This window comes from Myotis yumanensis, unplaced genomic scaffold (assembly GCF_028538775.1).
Source record: "Myotis yumanensis isolate MYYU_CA2020_CCGP unplaced genomic scaffold, mMyoYum1.0.hap1 SCAF_16, whole genome shotgun sequence".
Taxonomy (NCBI): Eukaryota; Metazoa; Chordata; class Mammalia; order Chiroptera; family Vespertilionidae; genus Myotis; species Myotis yumanensis.
Genome location: NW_027223767.1, coordinates 2492460 through 2518197, shown reverse-complemented (window position 1 = coordinate 2518197; position 25738 = coordinate 2492460). Strand labels below are relative to the sequence as shown.

The following is a 25738-nucleotide window of genomic DNA, read 5'->3' as shown; positions in this document are numbered from 1 at the left end:
TTAGGAACTGGCATCAGCAGCAGGGCTCTTCCTGGGACAGACTTCACCTCTCGGCCAGGAATGTGCCGTTGCCCAGGGTTCTGGGCAGCTCAGCTTGGGTGGTGGGGGCAGAGTCCATATCTGGAAGGAGACCTAAGTGGGCGAGGATCATGCTGCTGCCCGAACACCATGGGGTGGAGGGAGTGCTGGGCATCCCGAGGGGCTGCGCCCACTCCGAGGGTCTGGGCAGGGAGGGTCTGGAGTGCACGCAGCCCTTCATCTCTCCCGCCCCCAGTGCCCCGCAGCCCGGCGCTCCTGGCAGCAGAGGACACGGAAGTGTCAGACACGTGGCCACGTGGGCTCTGCCCTCAGGAGCCCCCAGAGCCGTGGCCATGGAGAGGCGCCGCCCTGTCAGGCACTGCTGGGAGGGTGTAGACAGTGGGCTGGCGCACAGGGCAGGCCGAGGCCAGCTGGCCTGGAGAAGGCCGAGAGGAGGCGCCGGATGCGCTGCTCTGAGTTCTGTTAAAACGAGGGCCAGACTCGGAGGCCGGGAGAGAGGAGGGGGGACAGGCCCCGGGCTCTGAGGGTGAGACGGGCCTCGGGCAGGGCACCAGGGCGGGGCCGAGGTCCAGGGTTGGTCAGGGCTTCCTGGAGGAAGGGCACTGCGCTGGGCCCTGAAGATGGCAGGGCAGGTGGACATTTGGAGGACAGGGCTCTCAGGGGCACGTGGGCACCGGCACCTCCGGTTCGAGGTTTGTAGCCTCAGCATCCTTCTGGCCCCTTAAAAGGACAAAAGGCTCATGAGGTGCAGCTCTGCAAGGCTGGCTCCGTGCCACACCAGGCACACGCCGCGTCAGGGCGCTGCACCGGCTGCCCGCTGCTGGCCGCTGGCCGCTCGCTGGAGGCTCCGGCAGCGGCGTTGCTTCTCTGTCCCTCAGCACATCTGTCAAAACTTCTGTTTCAGGCACAAAAGGACCATCCCCATGTTTGTCCCAGAATCTACATCTAAGCTGCAAAAGTTCACAAGGTGAGTGCCTGCAGGGAGTGCTGGTGGGGGATGTCAAGGGAGGCTGAGCCTCAGGCCTTGGCCCTCACCACCTCCAAGTGGGAGTGGGGGACCAGCTAGGTCCTGGCTGACTGGCCAGTGGGTGGGGACAGCAGCCTCCATCAGCTCAGCTATAAGCCACCGCTGCTCCCCAGCAGGTCAGCAGGCCCGGACCCTTTGTTCACCAGCAGAACAAGGGGAAGTGCAGGACCAGCTGGGCTCCGGGGCGGCAGCTGGCACACTGCCCCTGTGGGCTGGGCCGGGAGACCGGGGCGGAGGGGCGGCAGCTGGCACACTGCCCCTGTGGGCTGGGCCGGGAGACCGGGGCGGAGGGGCGGCAGCTGGCACACTGCCCCTGGGGGCTGGGCCGGGAGACCGGGGTGCAGGGGCGGCATTGGGCCAGGACTGAGAAGGCCTCGCTGAGTTCTGAGGCCTGGGGAAGGGAGAGGCCCCTCAGGGAGGCCGCCATGATGGGCGGAGGCGCAACAGCACCGTCCCCTGGGCTGTTGGGGAAGCGGGGCAGTGCCCGTCAGCGGGCGCAGGAAGGTCAAGGGCCGTGAGAGCCACAGCCGTCCTGCCCGGGGGTGCCCAGCTCCGAGGGGCTCTTGCCTCCCGATGCCTCGGTGCAGGAGCTCGGGCCTGGGCGAGGCCGCGGGGGAGAGGTCTAAGGGGTGAAGGCAGACAAGGGGTCCAGGGAGGCCACTGAGGGCCCAGCTCCAGCAGCCCCCTTTGCTCAGGCCTGAGACCCGGGGTGGCCAGTCCCCTCTCTGCCTGCCCCAGTTTCTCCAGCGCCTGGCTCTCCCGTGGCCTCCGCTGTCCCTCCGCAGCTTCGCCGGCCTGCTGTTTGCATTCTCTTCTGCCCAGTGTCACTCTCCCGTGCTGTGGCCGTGGCCGTGGCCATGGCCGCCGTGGACAAACTACCGCGACCTTGCTGGCTTAACACCGCAGGTTTACTTCCTCCAGTTCTGAACCCGAGATGCAGGCAGCCCTGCTGGGCTGTGAGGTGTTGGCGGGCTGCGCACCGTCCAGGCTTGGGGGAGCCCCCCACCCCCCCGCCAGCTGCTGGGCTGTGGCCTGCCCTGGCTCGTGGCCACGTCACTCCAGTCTCTGCCTCTCACGAGGACATTTCTGGTGGCATCGAAGGCCACAGGGGAGGCCAAAGTGTGCCCGTGCTCAGCTACCCCGTCACCTGCGCAAGGGTCCTTCCAGACGAGGCCGCATTCCCAGGGACCAGGACCTGTGTCTTGGGCCATGATTCAGCCTGTGACAGTCCCTCCAACCTGGGCTTCACGCAGCACCAAGGAAGGGTTTCCTGAAGCTTTAGAACCTGCGGAGGCACGTCTGCGGTCAGCGCTCACTTCACCTGGCCCCTGCGTGGCCCTCCAGCCAGCTCGGCCCTTCCCTGCTTTGCGCCCAGCCCACAGCGCCCTCACCACCCTCAGAGAAGCTGTGGCACAGAGCGGCGACTCACCCGTCAGCCCCAGCTGGGGCCTGGGCTCCGTCTCCCTCTGTCCCCTTCCTTGGGGCCGGGAGCCCATGCACCCCTCACTGGGCTTCCATGCAGCCTGTGGGCAGACTGGGCGGCTGCTCCGCCACCCAGCAGTGGAGCTGGCAGCCAGTGGGCGCTGGCGCCTCGAACGGGTGGACGCCAGGGTGGCTGGGCTGGGCAGACCCCACCCCCTGCAGGCCAGCGGCTGTCCAGGAGGCTGAGGACGGCCTCTCCAGGACGCAGGAACCTCGCGCCTTCCACACGAGAGGCCTGTGACCCCCGGGGCAGGCAGCCCCGCCCAGCGGGGTAGTGCGGGGTGTAGTGGCTCAGTGGGGGTCAGGGCCAGTCAAGCCAGCTCTGATGCCCCTGTGGTGGCCGAGGGAGGTGGGCCGTGTCTGCCCAGGGCCTGCCCCTAGTGGCGGGGCGGCTGCTGCTTTCGGAAGCCAGGGGAGCGCCCACTTTAGTATGTTTGTGGGCCCCGGCTCACCTGGCTTCCTGTCTTCTCAGCTGGTTCATGGGACGGAGGCCTGAGTACACGGACCCCAAGGTGGTGGCTCAGGGTGAAGGCCGGGAAGGTAAAGCTTGATCCCCCAATCCCACCCCTGACCCCGCAGACAGGTCAGAGCCCAGGAGGGTCTAGGCGAACCCCTGGGAACAGCATGGAGATGCAGGGGGCTGTGGGGCGGGGCCCGGGTTCTCAGTGTATCCCAGACAGGCCTGGTCGGAGCACAAGACTGCCACTCTGCCCGGCTCCAAAACAGCCCTCCACTTCCCAGTGGTGGGTTGGCCAGCGAGCACCCCGCTTCTCCGAGGGGGCGAGGGCGCACTGTGGCTGGGCCAGGCGACAGCACTGAGACAGGCCCAGAGCAGCTGGCTCTGCCCGGTGGCTGACGCTCCCCTCTGTCCCCAGTGACCCGCGTCCGCTCCCAGGGCTTTGTCACTCTCCTCTTCAACGTGGTGACCAAGGACATGAGGAAGCTGGGCTACGACACTGGGCCTGCGGACATGCAGGGGGTCTCGGAGCCCAGCCTGCCCCAGGACCTCCCCCAGTGAGCCTGGCCAAGCAGCGTGCAGACTGAGCGGCTCCCACAACGCCAGGCGGCCACTGCCGATCCACCTGCCTGCTCCAGTGTAGTTGCGGGGGGGTGGGGTGGGGGGGGATATTTTCATAAAATAAATTGTTGCTTTGTCATGGAACCCCGGCCTGGGCTGCCTCCGCGCCCCTGCAGCACCGCACCCGCTGGGCCCGAGCCGGGCAGGACCTGCCTGTCTCACACTGCTGTCCCCAGGAAGCACTGGTCACCCTGTCATGCTCCCATCACCAGCCTCCCTTGGCGACAGGGAGAATATCCTGTGAGGAGGAGGCGGGTGAGGCCCCGCAGCCCTGGCCAGCCTCACAGCAAGAGGAGGTGCACGCGGCACCCAACACCCTGGGCTGAGCTGAGCTCTGCCCGGCACCGTCTCACCTGAGCCCCCCAGCTTCAAGTGGGATGGGATGGGGCGTGCCCAGTCTGCTCCCCAGCACGCACCCCAGGATTTAAGGGGAGCCACAGTGCCTGCCTCAGGCTCCTCAGCCCTGAAGACCACGGTCCCCACGCTGTACAGCCTCACTGCATCGGAACTTGTTCTACGACCACGGAATGGCCCTGTCCTGCCCCAACCTCTGCTCTCCGCACCAGAGGGTAACTCCGCCTCCCGCCCCCACGCGCTGCACCTGGAGCCCTGTCAGCAGCGGCTCCCACCCCTCCTTGCTGATGGGACAGTGCCTCCCACTGCTGGCCCTGCTGCGGCCATGGCCCTCAGCCCTCAGGCTCCATGGGGGCACCAGGGGCTGAGAAATGGGGCTTGTGCCCTCGCTCCCCGCCTCAGCTCCCCGACCCCGGGCCATCGGGCCTCACCTCTGATGTCCACCAAAGAGGGCACAGCCTTGTCTTCCTCCAGCTGTCATGGCAACGCCACTGACCAGCTTGTCTTCCTCAGCCTCCTCCCTTGCAGTGAACTTGACCTGTGTCCTCAGTAGCCACCCATGGTCAGAGCCTGTGTCTTGTAACCAATGACGGCATCCTCTCTAAAATGTGTCTCCAAGCGTCCCCCCGGCGGCAGTTCCTTTCCTGTGGTCCCCACTCCAGCCCGCCACTCCATCCAGGTCCTCGGGCCACCACCCGCCCGCGGTGCACTGTCGGCCCTCTCCTTCCTCCTGCTGTCCCAACTTAGAATTCAGTCATTAGGTGCAGCCAATGACACACTCACTCTCTCTCTTTCAAATAAGGCTGCAGGTTTATTGTAAAGATGACAAGAGATCTGCCCTAGCCAGTGTGCGTCCGAGGGTACCGTGCGGGCCTGTGGACTGAATGGTCCAGGTTCCGTTCAGGTCAAGGGCACGTATCTCAGTTGCAGGCTGGATCCCCAGCCCTGGCCAGGGAGCACATGCAGAAGCAACCTATTGATGTCTCTCACATCGGTGTCTCTCGGTCTCCCCCATCCTTCCACTCTCTAAAAATCCATGGAAAATATCCTCGGGTGCGGATTAACAACCAACAAAAGCCAGCAGGGCCTCAAAATGGGAGTGGGGGACCAGCAGGCCCGGGGAAGTGCAGGTCAAAAAGCCAGCGGGGCCATCTCGAGCAACACGTCACCAGGTGTCCGGTGCGGGTGGTACTAACATGCAGGCCACAGGTCGCCGTGGTGACAGACGCAGCACTGCCAGGCCCTTGGTGAGGGGGAGGGGGACCCCGGAATGCGCTGGTTTAGGGAAGCACAGATGACCTCTGTACAGGGGGTCATGGCTGCAGGCCATCTCAGGGTACGCGTCCATTCTGATTTAAGTGGCAACAGCACGAAAGCACCAGGCTTGGCGAGACCCTAAAACGCAGGGCCTTCCTCAGCTCTACTGGGAGCTCCCAGATGGTGCCACCTGCTGGGCAGGCCTCGCCCACGGGGCAGCGGGCTCTGCTCTCCCAGGCCCATGCCACTCTTGGAGACGTGTGTGTCTCTAAGAAGCGATTTTCAACCTTTTTCACCCCATGGCATAGAAACTAATTACTAAAATTCTGTGGCCACCAAAAAATATAGTTTTTGCTGATCTGACAAAAAAAAACCCCAAAAAACAGGTATAGTTTTTATCGGTTCACACCAGGCGGCTATGTTGTGTTGGCTGTTGTCCGTTTGGCACCTGAGGGAGAAGAGGCAGTGAGTGCCCGGCCAGGCAGGCGCTGCGTTTTAGAAGCTCCTGCAGCGCCCGGGGGAGCCCGTCACCCCCACAGGCCAGGTCCCTCTTAGCAGGACCTTCTTCAAAGTTGGGTTTGACCTCAGCCTTGCTCCCCGCGGACAGATGCAGTCCACTCCGGCAGGCGCCCCTGCCCCACCCTCAGCCCCACCCTGCCCCCGGCTATTCTCGCCCGGCCAACCTTGTCCTGGGGACCCCAGAGCCCCCTGCTGAGGGCCAGGGCCTGGGCAGAGCGTCCAGACGAGGGCTGCCCGCACCATGTCCAGAGCCAGGCCTCCCTCACATCGCTGCCAAGCGGTCCCCTATTTCCTTAGCCCCTCGCATCTGAGGAAGCTCATTCACACCTTTTCTCCTCTCAAACCCTCAGTCTCCCTTGCCCTCACCTGAAGTGCTCAGGAGGAAATGGGATGATCGCTCCCCGCCTCCCCCCCATCTGGCACCAACCAACCTTTGCGCCAGAGATGCCCGGGGTGTGCGAGGCCCTGCCCCTGCCCCTGCCTCCTCGAGGGCCACTCAGCAGCCTCCCACGCGCCACTCCTGCTGTCCCCCCTACGCGTGTCCTATGATGGAAGCCACGCAAAGAACACGCGCCGGGCCTCCGCCTGCTCTCCACGCCTCGGCCCCTCGCCGCCCATTCCGCACCCGCCCCACCAGTCGGCCCTTCCCTGTCACTCCCAGAACCTGACCAGTGCAGCCTCAGGTTGCCAGGGCCCAGTCTGTCAGCACCTTTAACACAGCAGTTAACCCTCTTAGGTTTAATTTTCTATTTTCAACATTTTATTATTAGTGTTTAAACATAGAAAAGTTGAAATACTTCCCGGTGTGTTCCCTCTGCCCAGCTCACCTCCGTGGAGCCGTCCTGTTCTCAGTGCATTTCAAAGGAAGTTGCAGACGTGGGCACGCCCCTGCGCACGCAAGCCAGCCTGCTTGTCACCAACCAGAGCCTGCTCTTTGTCCTCCGGTGTTTCTCCTTTTGAGGGAACATTTCCATGCCGTGAAATGCATACAACGTAGGTGTGCTGCCTGCGGACTTGTGGCAACGCCTGCCCGCGCCCGGCAGGCGCAGAACGTTGCCCTCACCTGAGCCCCGCCGCCTGTGCCGCCAGGAGCAGAGTGGTGGTTAGGGACTCGGTGGTTGTGCCTGGGGAGTGGGGAGTGGGCCGGGATCTGTGACCAGCGACACCAGAGGTGGGAACGCCAGGCCCGTAGGCTGTCTAAGGCCCGAGAAATCATTTGGTCTGGCCCTGCCAAGGCAGTAGGGGTTTGTTTATTAACACTTGGAGTGGGGGAAACGAGTTAAGTCGGCTCGCGTGAATTGCGCGTACTCCGCGGGAGCCGTCTTAACTCGGTTCATATAGATTTGCGGTGGAGTGCGGGAAACGTGTAAACTCGGGCCGATTGTAACTGCGTATTACCAAATATTTGTTTGTTTGCCGTTCACAAAGATACCTACCTGCGTATGCGAACCGTTTCATACCCATTGGGGTAATAGGTATCATAAAAATCCCTGATTTTGCGCGGGAAACCTAAATAATTGCCCGCGCCATCTTATATTTTGGCGGGAAATTCACCCCACACCGGAGTGTTAAATGTCTGACCAAATAGAGCAGGCTAATTTCTAAGCTGATAATTTGTATGGCCCATGAATGATGTTATAAATATCCACATGGCCCTCGGCAGAAAGAAGGTTCCCCACTCGTGACCATGAACAGCCAAGGCAGACGCCCCCACGCCCACCCCTTGCTGTTGATGCGTCCCCAGTGACGAGGCTGTGTCCCAGGCCACCTCTCCTCCTGGGCTCATGGGAAGTCGGCATTTCCCAGGCCCTGCATCGAAGTAACTACAGGCTGAAAGGATGTTCACCACATAGAGACCTGACCCACTTAAAACCTCCCGGAGTGATGCCCTCGCCCTTCCTTTCCCACGGCCCCAGAGGCCAGCTGGTAAAGATGGCACATGGCGAGGGAGCTGCCAGAACATTCCCACTGGGCATTTTGTGAGGGAGGAACATGGCAGTCAGCCAGCAAGGACCTGGGACTTACTGGTTCCTGTGGCACCTATTGTATTCTGATACGGAAATTGGTATCCGAGTGAGTTTCTGCTGTAACCAAAACAAAACCAGCTGATGTGTATTGGCTGGATGGGCAGGAAGAACGTGGACGGAACCCTGGACAGCAGGACAGACTGGAGGAAACCACCGTGCTCGCCTGGGCAGGCTCTGCCTGCTGAGCCGTCAGCCGGGGCAGGGCAGCTGCAGGAGGCAGGTGCAGGGGCCACTTGAAAGCTACCACAGCGAAGGGATGTGCTCAGCAAAAGGGCCAGTTTGCAAGCAGAAGTGACAAGAAATGAAGAGAATCCAAAACTGTTTGTTATCAAAAGATTGGAAAAGGAAACTTCTAGAACTCACACAGGAAGGGCTAAGATGAAGCATGCTTTGACTATAAAGGCCTAGTGAGGCTTCTCACCGGTAGGCCACTCGGCCCTGGGCAAGTCCCAGGCTGGGCAGGGCTCGGGCGCCTGGCTCCAATGCCCCGCAGCTGGCACCGAGCTGACACGTGGGGAGCAGCAGGAAGAAAGCGGGCTGTCCAGGGAAGACCGCTGTGAGTGCTCGTTACCTGCTGTTAACAAACTACCCCAAAACTCTGCCGCGTAACAGCATCATTCTCTCTCCTGGCCCTGCAGGTGACTGACTGACAGGGCCCACGGACAGCTCCCGTGGGAGGGGATGCGATCGGTGTGTGGGAAACAGTGAAATAAGTACTTGGTGACACTAGAGGGCCATGTGACTGGCCACACGCTAACCAAACCCACTTCCGATGCCCCTGGGCACAAGGATCCTGCATTTCCTCCTTCCTGGCACCGAAGCGAGACCAGTCCTGGTGTGGGGATGAGGGAGTCGTGTCCCCCACCCCCTGCTCTGCTGTGTGTGGGAGGGGCGGTGGCACAGATGGAAGCTGCTGGAGTCCCCAGACACTGCTTGGAGAGCTGCCCACCAGGAGCCCCCTGGGCCCCCCACCTGCCTGAGTGGATCCCCAGCTGCTGCAGGCCCTGCAAACCCGCCCCAGGGCCCTGAGGGTCCAAGGCCAGGGCTTCAGCACGGAAAGGTGGGTGGCGGACAGCCCCGAGCAGAGGCTGGGGCCCAGGCCCTCACAAGAGAAGCGCAGCCTGCCCCGTGCCCTCCCCACCTGCCCCGTGCTCCCCCTGCTGTGCTCCCTCCGACAACGGTTCTGGAAGGCACCAGCCACCAAGCCGGCGGCCGTGAGTCACCCTGAGGATGTGCGGCTGGCTGGCGGCCTCTGAAGGGGCAGCTCTCTGGTGGCATGAAGCAAGCCCGCAAGTACCCAGGGGAGTGCACCCCCAAGGCCCAGCGAGGGGGAAAGACGAGGCCAGCACCTCCACCTCCGTGCCTGCAGACCACAGCAGCGTCCTGAAGGCCGCTCCAGTCCCTCTCCGGCCATCGGGACAGTGGCCTTGTCAACTGCAGGCCAAACTGGGCTTCAGGCAGGGCCTGGCTCCACAGCCTGCCCGCCCCTCCTGTGCCACAGGATGGATAAAGATGGGGGAGGGCGAAGTACACAGCCAGAGACCGCATCATGATACAAATGATAAATTATATTTATACAGTAAATAAGCATCAATAGTGACACAAGTTCAAAACCAGCTACCGGCCCCTGGGGCTGAGGAAACGGGGTGACCCCCCCCCGGAGCCTTAGGAGGGAGCGAGGGCCTGTGTGCAGTGGCTGGCAGTGGCATGATCAGTGCAGGCGTCCGGGTGACCTGGGGCCGTACTGCAGGGGCATCAACGTGCTGGGGGCACTGGGAGGTGGCCAGGCCGCACCTGGGGAAGCACCTGCCCCAGTCCACCGCCTCTCCCCTCCCCAGGCCCAGCCTGAAGCCCCAGGAGCCTCTGGGAGCAGCCCTGTGAGTAGGAAGCAGGAAACGTGAGGGGCCCAGAGGCAGTCGGCGCGGCCTGCATGCCTCCTACAGCCAGGCAGGGCCCAGGCCCCGGCTCAGGGCACCCACGGTGGAATGTGAGGAGAACGCCCCTTCCCTAGGGAGAGGCCGATCTTTTCTGGGCCTTAGTTTATGATCTAATACTTTTTATAGTGGTGGCTGGGCGAGGGGCAGGAGGGGAGAGGAGGTAATACACGGGCGTGTTTGTTAAATATCTATCCTGGGTGAGGATCACTGTTTTCTTCTCCAGAATAAGAGATGATGGATTTTAAGTCTGTGCTGTGTGTCTGGAGTTAGCAGAGTCAGGGCCAGCCCTGGTCCCTCGCCCGCCCCGTCTCAGCCACAAGCTCCGGGGAGCCACTGCCCCCAACCAACGGCCATCTCTGCCTCCCGCCTCCCCCTGTCTTCACCTGAGCGAGTATCAGACAGGAGATCACAGACAAGTGGTCCCAGATGTCTCTTCCATCTCACATTCCCATTGGGAGCGGAAGTCCCGCTAACATGCACGCCCTCAGTTACAAAAAGGAATCAGCTGATAAACACTGGGAGTCACATTCAAACTTGAGATTTTTTCTTTAACTTTCTTGATGCTGGTGTATCAGTAAGAAAAATAGTTCTTTCTTAGCATCTAGCCAAAAAGGCTGAAAGTTAATCAGTTTGGTAATTCACCAAAAAAGGGAATTAAAGGAAAAGGCAACTGGAGGCTAGAGTTTTTTTGTTGTTGTAGTGTTTTTTTTAAATAAACATCTTTTAAGTGTAATCAAACTCTCAAATTTTTTTTCTATAAAGAATTTACTTTAGTTTTCCATAAGGCATTTTTTTTGTCTCTTCCTATTTAAATTTTCTTATAGAGTTAAAACCATAAATAAGAGAATTTAAACTACTAACATAACATGTGCCAATATCTTAATTCAGTCAGACTCGGTAAATTCTATCAAAACTAGACAGTTAAATAAGAACCACGTTATAAAAATATTAGCCAAAAAAGACTGTTAGATAATTCTGCAAACTCAAATATGAAACTGTACTAAACAAAACATGTGCAAACATACACAAGCCTGGAGCCGCGTGGAGGGTTATGCTCAGGTTAGTTTAAAGCTCGCTCTAGTGGCCTGCACGCGAGTCGTCCCAGGTGGTGTTTACTTTGAACTCACACACGAGTCAAAGAAGAAGATGCACAACCACTTCCCCTAAAGGTCCGTGTCTCATGGAGCCAGCACTTCCTTCCAACCACACCTGGGCCGGCAGGGCTGGGGGCGAAGGGCAAAGACAAGGCGGCCGTCCGGGGTCCTGGGCGAGGCTGTGTCCCCGAGACCCTCAGGCTGAGGCTAACGGCAAGGGCAACACTGAGGACTGCTGCCCCCTGACCAGGCCCCGCAGAGCCGAGTGGCCCCCAAGAGTCAGGACCCTGCACTTGGGAGGTGAGGGTGCTGGGGCTGGGTCAGGGTAAGCAGGCGCCAGAAGGTGATCTGAGGCTCAGCACGCCGCCTGCTCACGCCTGAGGACGGGGCTGTACAGACGACCCTTTGGCACCGACCCCGGGCCTGACACAGCTCTGCAGTGAGCCTCGGCTGGTGTCCTGGGCACAGGCGCTCGGGCATTTGCTCTGGGTGGGTCCCAGGCCTGGGCACTAGAGAAGGAAAGGGTTGGTTGTGCCAGTAGCCTGAGCTGCCGTTGGCGGGATGCCCACGCTGCCCACCATGTTCATTGTGGCAGGGCCCAATGGCGCTGGGTGTGAGGCTGTGGAGGTCATGGAGGCCACAGCCATGGGCTCCACACTTGGGCCAGGCCCGAAGGACACGCTGGTCCCCAGCACGGGGCTCCCCCGCAGCTGGTTCAGGGTCAGCGGCTGGGGCTGGTTCACCTGGAATGGGTTGACAGGGCCCGAAGCCGCAGCTGCACCTGGAGAGAGCAGGAGGGACAGTGGGTGGTCAGAACAGCATCCGCCGTCAAGGCCAGGGGCTGGTGCGCCCCGGTTCCTGCTGGGCCGCAGAGCCCCTGGCAGCCCCGCTGGCACACGGAGATACGTCTGCTTACAGAACGCATCTCCACTGTTTACATGAGGAGACCAAGGCTCTGACTTGGAAAGGCCAAGCGACTTGTCCAAGGTCACAAGCCTAAAGGAGGCAGAGCCAGGAATGTGCCAGGCTGGAGGGCCCAGCTCCTCCGTAGGGCTGGCCCAGGACTCCCTCAGCAGCCAACCGCTGGCACTGCCCTGTGACAATGGGTGCCTGGGAGGGAGAAGAGCAAAGGGGGAGGCGGGAGCCACAGCGTGTGGCTTGAGAGTGGCAGCCCCCATGCTGGGCCCTTCTCCAAAGGCTCTGAGAAGTCCTGCAGTCAAGAGCCTGGCGCAGCTCTGTCCTTCCCGGCATTTCCAGACTTTACCTCACATCGGAAAGCCTCTTCCCCTTTAGTAAACACATCTGTTGATATTCTGCCCCAAGCGCAGGAGCTGCCGGCACTGCGTCTCCAATGCAGCCCAGCTCCTACTCACAAAGGCTCCCACACACTGGGGCGGGCAGGCTTGGGAGGGCGCCCCTGACATCCCTGCATCAGCCCCCCCTCTAGTCACCCCAGGAGGTGGGCTCTGCAGATCACCCTTGAGAGATGACCAAACCGAGACTCCAGAGCAGGACAGGGACTCGCTTGAGGCTCAGCTTAGAAGGGTTAGAGCCAGACCCCACCAATGACAAGAGCCCAAGCCCCTGTGCGGCCTGCGACACGGCCTGGATGTCGGTCCAGCAGGGCCTTGGCTGCAGCCTCTGCGACAGACCTGTTTGCAGACAGCACAGCTCTTCCCCACCCCCACGAGCCCCGCCCTGAAAGCCTAGGAGACGTTGATGCCACAGCTGCCAGGGGGACTCTGGGGGCCGCCGGGCTCTCTGGGCAGGGGTTGGCAGGAGCCCTTCTGTGGTAGGGACAGGGTTCGTGTTGCTTTGGAAACTGGGTTCTGATCTAGCTCCAGGGAGCAAAGGGCCCTGGAGTCACCTCCTGGGGGTAACTGCCTCCTCACTGTCTCAGGACGCAGGGTGGCAGGACCAAGGCTCTCCACACCCCCCAGAGCCCCCAACCCCTGCCCCTAAGTCCTGGGTCCTTCTCTAAAGGCTCCCATCAGGGGCCATGGTCCAGCCTTCAGATCCCTTCACCACGGGGCAGGTCAGGGGCTGAACCCCTTGAACGTGACAAGTTCTTGCCCTTGGGGAGCCCAAGGCCCGTGGGAAATCTGGGGAGCGTTGTCTGGGATGGGCTGAGGGACAGATGTGCCTTCCATGGGAGGGGGACAGGGCGTCTGCATGAGTGTCAGCAGCAGGGGGCTGAGGGCCTGAGCACTTGGGAGGGGCGGAGGCACTAAAGCAAAGGGGGGCTTGCCCTGTACCCCAGGGAGGTGGAGGTGGAGCGCAGGTTTTTAAACAGGCCCCGCCCGCCCCCCCTCAGGGAGAATGAATGGAGGGGCGCGAGGGCCGTGTTCTCAGCCCCAGGGAAGGCAGAACCCACAGCAGGGCTGAAGTGAGGGTCCCTGGGTCCCTGAGGATGGCCCAGCTAAGGGCCAGTGACACTGCACTTGACGGGACATGGGCCACAAACTGCACTCCCACCCGTAGCACCACCGGGCGGGCGCTCGCTGGAGGCTCTCCCTGGCTGGGGCACAGGTCAGGGGCAGCTGCTGCTCAGTGGTCTCCACTGGAAGAAAGGAGGGGCTGTTTCACTCCCCCTCAGCCCCGAGGTGGGAGGCGAGGACAGGCCTCGCACCAGCCCCTTCTCAGGAGGAGCCGCCAGCTGCGGGAGTGCTGGGAAGCCGCTTACCTGGTGCCAGGAAAGGGTTGAGGGACTGGGCCGGCGGGGCTGGCCTGGTCACCAGGGAGTCCAGGTTCACCAGGGCCGCGTTGGGGCCCAGGAAGGACTCTGGGGTTTTCCGGGCGCTGCTGGGCTTGCTCGCGGTCACAGTCAGGGGCTGAGACTCAAAGGGGTCAGGGCTTGTAGTTCCACTTTTTTGGGATGGCAGAGAGGCCACCGCCTCAGCTACAAGACAATGACAGACACAGGCGTGGTGAGCCGGAGGGAGGCCCTGCGGCTCCCGCACCCACGCTGCAGCCGCCCGGGACGTCCCAGCCACGCAGACGTGGCCGGACCCACAACTCCCCGTGGGGCTGCGGGGGTGGGATGCTCATTGCAGGTTGTTTCCACAGCCCCGAGCTGGAGGCAGCCACAGGGCAGGTGAGGGCCTGCCTCCCGGTCACCAGCCCACGTGCAGGGACAGAGCCCAGAGGAGGAGAGCCCTCCTGGCAGCCAATGAGAGGCGGGCACTAGCAGTCTACAGCTCAGTCCTTCAAGCTCCGTAAGATGCTATTCTGGGCTGGCGGCGAGGCAGGGCGATTTGTTTTTGTAATGTTTTCGTTTTCTACTAGTAAATTTTCTACAATGAGCATGAATTCTTGACAGCTAGAAGGGAGCAAATTATTTTTAAAAACCTAGCCAACAGAGGGTGTGCGGAGACAGGCTGTGGGCATGTGCTGCTGGCCAAGATGCAAGGTGGCGATGTGGTGCAGGGCGCTGTGCCCATCCCAGAAGCCGGTCAGGAAGTAATGCGCTGTGGGCACGCGGCACACGCTCACCGCAGCATTATTTCCCTCCGCAGAACCAACCAACCTAGTGTCCTCCCAAAAGTAAAGATTAAAGACATTACTGCTGAGCGGGACCGAGATACTACCTGGATGAGAAACCTTTTCTTAAGGATTTTAATGTTATGAGGACTTGTTCTCAATCCGTTATTCCATAAAATGGGGGTGGGAGGCGGGGTTCAACTCCGACAGTGTGAGCCGAACTGTATTTAAGAGCTCAAAACATACTGGGAGGAAACAGTGGCTGAGGGCGGGAAAAATCAAAGATGATTTTCATTTTCTCCCCATAAGCTTTTCCAAATTTCCTCCGCCAGGAACATGCCTGGGACGGGTTCTGCAAGTCCACGGAGGCCCCGCCACCAGCCGGGCTGCCCTCACGGAGCGCGGCCGGAAGGACAGTTCGGTTGCACTCTGGCCTGCACCAGAGACTCATGGAGCCTGGCTTTCTGAATGCAGCAAAAGAAAGACCCCACGAAGCGGCACATTCTACGTCGCCTCTGACCCCTGAGCTGAGGGCCAGGCTGCTCGTACCTTAGACCAGGCCAGCCAGGCCTATGGCTGCAGCAGGGGAGAGGCAGAGAGGTGGAGGGAGGAGTGGAGAATAGGGAGAAGCTGAGGGAGGAGAGAGAGAAGAGAAGTTGCTGTGTGACGAGGTGCGGCCCTGACCTGGAGAGGCTGTGGCCGCCCAGCTCCACCCCGAGGTACACGGAGAGTGCATCCAGGCCTCCTCCTCCTGCTCCCTCCTGGCCACTCTGCACCTCATCTGACCCCTCCCAGCCAGGGGCACCCAGGGAAGAGCTGGGCCTGCAGACTTAACGGTGGGTCTCCTGGTGGGGGCTCTGACGGGCGAGCAGGAGCGCGGCCTGGGGGTGGCGTGGGGCATGCCCAAAGCCGGCAGTCTGGAAAAGCTGGCACCCTGGGGGGTGGGATGCTGGGAGGATGAAGGTGCATGGAAACCATGGCTTAGACCTGAAGGTGGGGGTCCCACTCTGGGCTGGGGGGGCCGGGCAGTCATGAGCCTTAGGGGGAGGTGACCCAGAGAGGATACATGGGCCCAGGACAAGGAGCGGGTGAAAGGACACTCAGCGTAGGACTGTCCACTGTGAGGTGTGATCCTTGCGATTACACACTTCTGGCTCCAAGATCAAAACGCACAGGAAGTGCGTGAAGGTGCTGGGCTTTGAACGTCGGTTATTATTTCTGCAGTAACTGGGCCGGTCAAGTGCGCAGAACTTTCTGGAACCACCCACCTTTACATACCTGTGTTTTTTGACGTTCGGAGGTTGTCAAATTCAGAAAAGTCATCTTTAATTGTCCCATTCAAATTACTGAAGAGATCGAAGGCCCCTGAGTGGACACAAGGCCAGCGATTGAGCACCTCGTGGCTCTCCACGCCCCACGTCCTTCTGGGGGACGCTGAGAGCAAGGGAGCCGCTCGGTTCAGGGTCACCGGGGGGCTGGAACTGAACGTGGCCTCCCGGTGTGTAGAGTGGGGTGTCCGCCTGCCTGCTCTTCCCACCATCCCCCTGAAACTGAGGAGGGGCTGACGGTGGTGAAGATACAGTGGAGCTGGGGCACGGCCTGCAGGAAGTGCCTGGAGTGTCGGAGGGCAGCCGGCCTGGGCCGCGGCTCCCTCTGGAGGAGGTTTGGTGCCAGAGGCCTGTGAGCCCGCAGAGTGGGTGTGGTTGGGGGCGGGGACAGAGGCTGCCAAACGGAGAGGCCCCATGCCCAGGAGGTAGTGGGGGAGAGTGGCGGGCCCCAAGGGGCTCCTGGGACCCAGGAGGAAGGAGGGCTGGCTCACCAGAGGCCACCGCAGGCTTGGCGGCAGAGGCTGCTGCCCAGGCGTCCGCTGCCCTCTCGGCACCATGGGCAGGCTGCTGCGGGGCCGCCCAGGAATCTGAGCTTGTGGAGCTGGAGTGTGTGCTGGCTCCGGGGGGAACGCCCCACGGGTCCACAGAGGAAGCTGGCTTGGCACCTGTAGGAAGGCAGGTAGGGCTCGGAGATGCCCTCGGAAAGCCCTGGGCAGCTGGGGTGAGACGGCCATGTGAGCCACACTAGGGTCTGTGCCCCGGGTCAGGAGAGGCAGACGCCCAAAGGGCGCTATCCCACACCAGCAACGCCAGACAGAGCTGAAGCCAGGGCTGGGAGAGCCCTGCAAGGCCCGGCCCAGCACAGCCCCCGGGAAGGGACCACAGAGGAACAGCCGAGAACCTGCTGCACTCTGGACCACAGAGGCCTCCTGGCTAAGGCAAGCCCACCTCCCTGGAGCGCACAGGCCTCGGACCCAGGCTCTGCCTGTAGCGCCCGTCCCACCTGCTTCGAGTGGTCTCTGCCTTTGAAGGAGGGAGACTGCCCCATGAGAGCAGCACAGAGGGTAGCGACGCCTGTGCACGGCTCCAGCCTCAGCAAGAAGACCCTGTCCAACTGTGAGTGACAACCCGTGAGTGGCCACCCCCCTAGGATTTTGAAGGACAGGACAGAAAACACCTGAGCAAACTAAGTAAGGGTCGATCCTGTTGTGTGAGTCTCCATTGTGGGTACACGTGTACCTGTATACACAAATTCAGGTACATGTAGACACGTGCACACACATATTTGAGCACATGTAGACATGTGCGCACACATGTGTGGTACATGTAAACACACGTGTATACACGTACATGCAGAACACATGTAGGCACTAGTACATGTGTAGACACATTTGAACATGTGTAGATAAGTGTGTGCACGTGCACACACACATTGGGGCACATGTAGATAATGTGTACACACATTTGGGTGCATGTAGATGTGCATGTGCATACACATGTACATGTGCACACTCATATTCAGGTACGTGTAGACACACATGCACACACATTGGGTACATGTAGATATGCGTACATACACATGTACACACACATTCAGGTGCATGTAGCTACATGTGTACACACATTCAGGTACATGCAGATACATGTATGCACACATTTTGGCACATGAACATACACATGTACACCACATACACATGCATCTCCTTTCCTCCATTGGAGCATCACAGGAATGTTTAAAAACCACTGCTGCTTTTCAGGGACCAGAAAGTGCCTCCCCCAGTGGCACTTTCACCCCCATCAGCGAGGAGACAGTCCTTGTGACAGGCTGTGTTCACTCCGTGTTTTATTGGGAAGTCATCTGTGTGAGGTGTGGCCGAGTGTGTTCATTTTCAATGCTGTGTCTGTCACTCTAGAAAAGGCCACAATGGGCAGTCTGTGGAGGGCACTGGTCTGGCCTAGCTACTGCACTGCTTTGTCCATGTTCCACCCCAGGTGCCCTGTGCACTGTCCCCGTCACCGGGCAATGCCAGCTGCCACTCGCACTGCTCTCCTCTCCTAGAAAGACCGGCCGTCGCAGCCACCATCCCCTTCCTTGGGCCGCCTTTTTCTCTGACCCGACAGTGCTTCCCATGTCCTAAGTACCGCGTCTCTTCCTTGTGTTGCAAATATCCTCGCCTTCCCTCTCCTTAGGTGAGTGAGCAGATGAGCAGACCAGCTCTTCACCTGAATGCAGCAGAACCTCAGGATTTTCGTTGGTGCTTTTCCTGACATTCAGACATCGCCCCCCGCCCCGGGGCCTCGAAGCTGTCCTTCTATACTAACGCTGGAGAGGTGGACCGTTCCTTCCACGTTTCACATCTGATACGCTGGAACTGGTCTTGCACGTGGCTCCTGCTTTCCTATGTAAAAGGTGAACTCACACAGCGCCTCCTCTGTCCGAAGGTAAGTCTTCATGGGCTCATTCCTGGGCTCTGCTCTGTTCCACTGACCCATTTCTGTCTCCGTCGCTGTACATGGGTTATCCTCGCAGATATTATTATGATAATAGACCTGACATGTGGTACAGCAAATCCCAACTCTGGCTGTGTTCTCCAGGAGGACCTTGGCCATTTCTGGTCCCTTACTCTTTCACACTTATTTTTAAATCATCTTGCCAGGTTAAAAAAATTAAAACCTTGTTGAAATTTTGAGCAGAATTGCATTGAATCTCAGATCAATTTGAGGAAAATTGTTATTAATAGCAAGTCTTCCAAACCAAAATACAGAATATCTCCCCATTTACTTGTCTTCTTTAATTTCTTTCAGTAAAATATAATCTTTAAGAATTTTTATCCTTTATTTCCACGGGGGATTTATACAACTCTTGTAAAATTTATTCCTAGGGACCGGTATATTTTTAAAATTTCATTTTCTATTTATTTTTTGTTATGCAGAAAACAATTTAATTTTGTATACTGATTTTTTTATCCCGAAATCTTGCTACTCTTAATTCTAACACTGAAATTCATCCTAATTAGTTATTTTTATAATTCTAATAACTTTTTAAAAATATTTTTTCATTGACTTCAGAGAGGAAGAGAGATAGAAATATCAATGATGAGAGGGAATCATCGATTGGCTGCTCCCTGCACGTTGGGTCGAGCCCGCAACCCAGGCATGTGCCCTTGACTGGAATCAAACCTGGGACCCTTCCGTCCACAGGCCGACGCTCTATCCACTGAGCCAAACCGGCCAGGGCTCTAATAACTCTTAATTCTAGTAAACTCATCTGTAGAAATTTTTGTATATTCCATGTACATGATCACATGACTTACAAATGACAACAGTTTAGTCTCTCTAATCCTTACTAGAGGCCCAGTGCATGAAATTCATGCACTGGGTGGGGTGTCCCTCACCCCAGCCTGCACCCTCTCCAACTGGGACCCCTCGGGGGATGTCCTACTGCCGGTTTAGGCCTGAGCCCTGTGCAATCGGGACCGCTGGCTCCTAACCGCTCACCTGCCTGCCTGCCTGATTGACACCTCACTGGTCCCCTGCCGGCCTGGTCGCCCCTGCCCTCCCGTGCAGGCTTTGTACCCCCAACTGCCCTCCCCTGCAGGCCTAGTCGCCCCTAACTGCCCTTCCCTCCAGGCCTGGTCCCCCCCCAACTACCCTCCCCTGCCGGCCCAATTGCCCCCAACTGCCCTCCCCTGCCGGCCTGGTACCCCCCAACTGCCCTCCCCTGCTTGCCTGATCGCCCACAACTACCCTCCCCTGTCAGCCATCTTGTGGTAGCCATCTTTTGACCACGTGGGGCGGCCATCTTGTGTGAGGGTGTGATGGTCAATTTGCATATTAGCTTTTTATTATATATGATACCTTTTCTTTCGTTTTCCTGTCTCACTGTGTTGGCTGGGACCACCAGTCCCAACATAAAGCTGGAAGGCAGACAGTGGCCTTATCTTGCTCTCACAGGATCAACTTTGAACATTTTACTATTAAACAGTACCATCTGGTCCTGGCTGGTGCCTCGGTTTGTTGGAGCATCATCTCACACCAAGGGTGGCAGGTTCAATCCCTGGTAAGAGCGTGTTTCGGAGGCCAATTGATCAATGTTTCTCTCCCACCTCCTCTCTCTCTAAAAATCAATAATAATAAAATGAGGTACCAATTGCAATAATAGTTTTTTTTTCCTTTTAGAAGCCTTTATGCAAGTTCCCCATCATTCCAAGTTTGCTAAATTTTTGCAATGAATAGCTGATGAATTTTTAAAAAATATAACTCTTACTTCTTTTTATTTTTTAAGTTGATTTTAGAGTGAGAGGGAGGGAGACACAGAAACATCAATTGGTTGCCTCCCATACACACCCTGAGGAGGGACCAGGAATCGAACCAGTGACCTTTTGGTGCACAGGACAACACTCAATCTTCTGAGCTACATGGCCGGAGCTAGCTGATGAACTTTGTCAACCTGCTCTTGACTCTGTTACTTGAAAACCAAGTAAGTTTTCATGATGTGCTATATCATTTTTATATTTTTCTCATGTTGGTTTTGCTATTGTTTCTTTGCTTAGCATTTTTGCATCTATATTCATCAGTGGGACTGGCCTGTCTATTCTCACATGTCTTTTGTGTGGTGTGATGTTAAGGTTATGTTAGCCTTATCAAATGGGTAGGAATACTCCCTATTTTCCTATCCTCTGAAGGACTGTGTATAAAAGTGGAATTGTTTCTTGAATGACGTTAGAACTTGCTACCTTTGGGTAGATTTGAGGGGTGAGGGGAATTTTTAAGTAACTGATTTAATTTCTTTTTTGTTAATCCTTACCCAAGGTTATTTTTGCCATTGATTTTTAGAGAGAGAAACATCTATTGATTGCCTCCCACTCACGCCTCGAAGGGGCCGGTAACGAACCTCCTGCCCAAGTACATGCCCTTGACCAGGAATTGGACCCGTGACCCTTTGGTGCATGGGTCGACACTCTAACCACTGAGAACACCGGCCAGGGCACTGATTCAATTTCTTTAATGACTATAGGATTATCCCTCTTTATAGGTTTTCTTCAGTCAGCTGTGCTAAGTTGTCTTTAGTTAACTGCCACCCATCCAAAATGGAAACCATCCCCATTTCTTCCATATGCGCTGGAATATTTACGAATTTAAGTTACCATAATTTTCTCTACAAACCCAGAGATGTCACTAACAAATCTGATTTTAGAACTGGGCGACCAGAGTTGATATGTGAGGTTTGCAGCTATAGACGCGAGTGGCGTGGGGAAGGTCTGCTGCTTGCGTCCAGACACACTTACGGTGCACAAAGGGCTAATACCCATCGCGCCTCAGTTTGCAGACTGAAGGCAGAGTTGATCACACAGCCTCTACTCTGTTCTGAATCTTGGCAGTTTCTGTTGTGTCCTCCCCAATACTGCCTGTGCCTTTCCTCTGCTTTGTAAAATCCTCAAAGGTTTGTCCATTTTACTACTCTTTTCAATCACTAACTTCCGTCTTCGTGGGTATTATTAGTTTGTGCGCTAATTCACTTCTGTTCTTACCCTATTTCATTCCTCCTACTGATCTGGGTGTAACGCTATTCTACCCTAATGTCACCTCATTCATCATGTGCCTTTCTTCTTGACGAATGGAAACACCCTAAGCTGTAAATTTCCCTTGTACTATTTGCTTCGGTTGTCCCACAACTGCTGATATGAAAATATTTACATCATTTGGTTCTAAATATTTCTGATTTTCATATTTTCTTTTTTGATTCAAGAGTTTAGAAGTGTTTTAAAATGTCAAGTGTATGGAGTTTTTCTAGTTATCTTTGTTACTGACTTTTAACTTGAATGCATTATGGTCAGAAAACATATATCCTATGTGATCCCAATTTTCTGAAATTTGTGGAAGCCAGCATCTTTGCCTAGCACATGATCAATTTTTGTGAGTATTCATATGCTAGGCAAAGATGTGACTGAAAATAATGTGTATTCTTCAAGGCCACAGGCTCAGGAATCGTGCTGCTCATGTTTTCTTATATTCTCTAAAACCATTCTCCCACATCTGGCCAGAGTGGCTCAGTTGGTAAGATTCCCAGTCAGGGCTCATGTTCGGGTTTGGGGCTTGATCCCCAGTAGGGGGTGTGCAGGAGGCAACCGGCCGATGTTTCTCTCTCTCTCAGCATGTCCTCTGGTGAGGATTAAAAAATAAATAAAATAAAAAGGTCCTTCCACATAAGTGCCATTTCGGATGTTCCCCTGCCCTCCTCCAGGCCTGTGTCCACGCCTGTCTGTCCTGCCACCTGACAAACAGCCCTCAGCACTGCAATGTGCTGGCAGCAGGCGCTCTTCGCTCTGCTCCTCGGAAGGTCACTGTTCGCCGTCACTGTGAAGGAAACGGCACTGAGCACAGCATTCTGGAGGGGACAGTCGTATTTTCATTCCCAAACCGAAGCCCCCTTTACTTGACCATCGTTCTTGGAGGAAAGACGATGCTGCGGGAACGGAGTTCCGGTGACAGCGTGCCTTCAGCGCCCGGCGAGCTCAGCCGCTGTCCTCGGGCCGTCGTCGCTGGGAGGTCAGCAGTCGTCTGGCTGCCACTCCTTTGTACAGGCTTCCCGGATCTGAGAGGCAGCACCTTAAAAAGCCTTTGCCATAATCTTGTCAAGTATTAACTTTTCTGGAACTCCAAACAGATGTGTGTTAGATGTCTTCATTCTGCCTCCACGCTTCCCCAGCCACTGACCGCCCTACGGCTCCCAAACACGCCGAAGGGCACACTCACCAGCTGCCACGTCTGGCCCCGAGTCCCCCACCTTTCCCTTCCTCCCTGGTTCTCCCCTCGGCTTCCTTCAGAGTACTTACCAGCAGCCCCATCACTACATGCCTGCCCCAGTTTCCTCTGGGCCGCGAGCCCCTGCCCTGTGGGGCGAGAGCGGTCTCCTCTCCCCGCCAGGCAGCCTTAGGGAAACACAGGGAATGCTCCCCTAAGCCTCTAGGAACTCAGCTCCTGGACCCATTCCCACACGCCCCGCTAGCAGCCCTAGGGCAGTGCGCAGGCACCTCTGTGTAGGTAGGAGCTCCTTGGCTACACTGTTCTGTGTGCTGATGTCACTTCCAACCCCTGGCTGCTGCCTGGCCTGGGAGTGGGCCCCTCAGGCCTGCACTAGCTACTGTCCTTTCACTTTGGAGGGTGAGCGGCCAGCATGCCAGGAGCAGCTGAGGGGGGCAGGCGCGTGCTGCTCTCACTACTTCCCAGCTTGTGAGCTGGAAATACACCTGCAAGCCTCATTCCCACCACCCCTTGGGCACACATGCCTGTCCTTTACTCCGGGCCTGTCAACTCCTGTGTGAACTTAGGGCTTCTCCTGCCGCTGCCCCAAACCCGCCGCCTCCAGAAGCCCCTCCTTCCTTCCCTCCTGGTCTCCCAGCCCCTCTGCAGAACAAGCTTCGTGACTGACGCCGCTCCCCCAGGCCACTCCGCTGGGTGCACAGAGGGCCTATCAGGACACGGGACCGGGTCCCGGCTGGAATCACAGCCTCACAGGCCTTGGTCTCCATCTCGACTGGAGGAAGTGATGTGCTGGCAGCTGTATCAGGGACAGCTGACTGCAAGTCACAGAGCTGGGAAGTGTCTTCAGAGACCCCACGATGACACGGGAGGACCCAGCATGTAATCCACAGGAAGACCCGACTGGACGAAGCCAGAGGCATCGGCACACCCTCCTCCTCCACCTCCCCTCGCCCCCCTGCGGCGGTAAGAATGGAACAAGCTGGGTCGGAGGGACATGCTGCGTGGCCTGCACTCCCTGCGGACAGAGCTGCCGTCCTTCCTCCTTCCCTCCGTCAGGAGGCACCTCCAGTCCCCTCCAGCACCGTCCCCTCCTGGCCCACTCCTATCCCATCTGAGAGCCTGACCCGGCCCTGGCAGCGGGGGAGGCTTTTCACCAACTACAGTCCGTCTGCAAAGTCCCCCAGCCCCAACCCTCACCCCAAACCCTAGAAGAGGACAGGAGCCCAGAGACACCCTCCCCTCCCCGGGGCTATGACCTGGGAACAGGAGGCGGCACCTGAGACAGCAGGACCTCAAGCTTCCGAGGCTGGAGAGAGAGGAGGGGACCACGGGTGGCGGTGCAAAGAGCACCCAAGTCTTGGTGATCATCTGAGCACTGAATCCTGCTGACAGAGGGCAGAGCTGCCGGGCTCCACTGAACTGCTTACAACACAGCGTCCAGACCAAACTGCATCCCAGCACACTCCGTGTATGTGTGTCTGTGCGCATGTATGTGTGTATGTGTGTGTGTACATGCATGTGTGCATGTATGAGTGCGCGTATGTGTGTGCACACATGGGGCCTGCTGGGAAGGCATGGTTTCCACCATGCAGCCTCCACGCCATCTTGTCTGTCACAGGGTATGCTGACTTTCCTGTCTAAACCCAGCCCAGAGCCCCTCACCCCCTGCCCTTGCTCCTGTGAGAATCTGCCTGTCTCCCCAGCTATAGCGTGAGTTCCCGAGAGCAGGGCTGGGTCTGCTCTGCCCATCTGCCTCCCTGAGCCTGACACACAGAAGAGCTCAGTAACTCCTGGGGACTGACGGGAGCCAATGGAGGACACCACAGACCCTCAGGGCTGCAGTCTATCTAACCCCTCCAGAGAGGCAGCTGTGGACACTGAGGCCAGTGGCACCACCAGAGCTCCAGGTAAATGTCTGATTCAGGTGCTGGGAACACATACAGGTAAGGGCTGCTCCTAAGCTCTGACAGTCTGCACAGGAAGCACTCAGATACCATAGATTTAGTGGGACTTCACTTACCATGCAACTCAGGGTACCAGCCCAGTGCTTTTCAACTGGGGCTGTCCCGGGGACTCCTGGGGGATTTTAGTAACATACTAGCGCTGTCCCCTCCCCTCCCACCCAGATGCTGGGGTGAGCCTGGGCACTTGGATTTTTAGAAGTTGCCCAGGTGACCGGAATGGAGCCCGGATTCAGGAGAACCACTGAGCTCCTGGAGCACTCATGCTTTGGGTCACACCCTCCTCGGACATGAGGCCTACTGTCTGATGGCCCAGCTTGGATATACAGGCCGGAATGGAGGGACATCTATGGGGTCCAGCCTTGCCTCCCACAGACAGGTAATCTGTGGAGTCTCCTCACGCTTTCTAAGCAACACCTGGAGAGCATTCACCAGGCCAGGCCCAGGCCTTCCCTCTGAGAGAGAAGACACAGAGGAGTCACGGCAGCTGGTGGCCACGTATGGGGTGAGGTAGGGCTGACCACGTCTGCCCAAGCTGGACACCTGAGCATGTTTTCAAGAATAAACAAGAGTCTGCTAGGCAGACAGCAGGATACAATACAAAGTAAGGACCAGGCATTTAGGGAACCCAGGCTGCCCCCAAGCAGGCAAACCGGGGAGCTCTCCTTTGCCACCCACTAGCCCTGGGCAGGGCGTGCCCTCCTGACCTGAGACAGGCAAGCCCTCAGCGACTCACACAGCTGCCTGTGCAAGACACTAGGTTCTCAACCTTCCTAATGCCTCGACCCTTTAATACAGTTCCTCATGTTGTGGTGACCCCCAATTTCAATTGTTATAAATTGAACATAGTTAAAGCATAGTGATTAATCACAAAAACAATATGTAATTATATATGTGTTTTCCGATGGTCTTAGGCGACCCCTGTGAAAGGGTCATTCGACCCACAGTTTGAGAACCGCTGCACGAGAAGCAAAGGCCTGCTTCACCTCCTGGGCCTACTCTTGGGCCACGAGGATCTAAAAACACCAGTTTCCCCCCAGATGCTAAACGCCGGTCACTATGGGTTACTATGAAGCACTGTAACTTTTCTGGAAGGGCTCTCCCTATACTTACGCTCTGACCCGTGAAGCTGGGTAACATTCTCCAGACGGGCCTCTGCTGAGCGCCATCATCCTGGCTCTCAGGCAAGCTACCCCCCGCCCACCCCGCCCCCGGGCGCCCCGCCCTGGAATCAAGAGCCTTTTCTGACACCTTCAGTTAGTTTCCATGGGCTCTGCTCCCTTTAGAATCTGCTGCAACAACAGGATGGCCAGGAACTTGAAAAACCCGCATCTTACATGCTGCCCCGTGCTCAGCCCACACGCTGGGCCTGAGGGGAAGCCACGCACAG

The 25738-nt window shown here is 57.7% G+C and overlaps 2 protein-coding genes across 7 annotated transcripts in view; one reads left to right on the top strand and one right to left on the bottom strand.

The window, feature by feature from the left end:
- B9D1 (B9 domain containing 1) overlaps window positions 1–3650 on the top strand; it is a 12662-nt gene extending 9012 nt beyond the window's left edge. Inside the window, exons 5-7 of one of the 3 annotated variants that reach the window (XM_070394209.1) lie at window positions 944–1006; window positions 3021–3088; window positions 3424–3650. In XM_070394209.1, coding sequence (XP_070250310.1) covers window positions 944–1006; window positions 3021–3088; window positions 3424–3566 — 274 coding nt within the window. In that variant the 3' untranslated portion in view covers window positions 3567–3650. Of the gene's footprint in view, window positions 1–943; window positions 1007–1804; window positions 2564–3020; window positions 3089–3423 lie in introns of those variants that run through there. The other 2 variants (XM_070394208.1, XM_070394210.1) reach the window with 2 other exon arrangements.
- Window positions 3651–9330: 5680 nt separating this feature from the next.
- The window catches only part of EPN2 (epsin 2), an 87669-nt gene continuing 71261 nt past the window's right edge, over window positions 9331–25738 (bottom strand). For 3 of the 4 annotated variants that reach the window (XM_070395320.1, XM_070395321.1, XM_070395323.1), the window contains 4 exons: window positions 16114–16287; window positions 15573–15659; window positions 13498–13713; window positions 9331–11595 (listed from right to left, as the gene is read on the bottom strand). In XM_070395320.1, the coding sequence (XP_070251421.1) occupies window positions 11324–11595; window positions 13498–13713; window positions 15573–15659; window positions 16114–16287 (749 nt within the window). In that variant the 3' untranslated portion in view covers window positions 9331–11323. Of the gene's footprint in view, window positions 11596–13497; window positions 13714–15572; window positions 15660–16113; window positions 16288–22458; window positions 22555–25738 lie in introns of all 4 variants that reach the window. The other variant, XM_070395322.1, reaches the window with a different exon arrangement.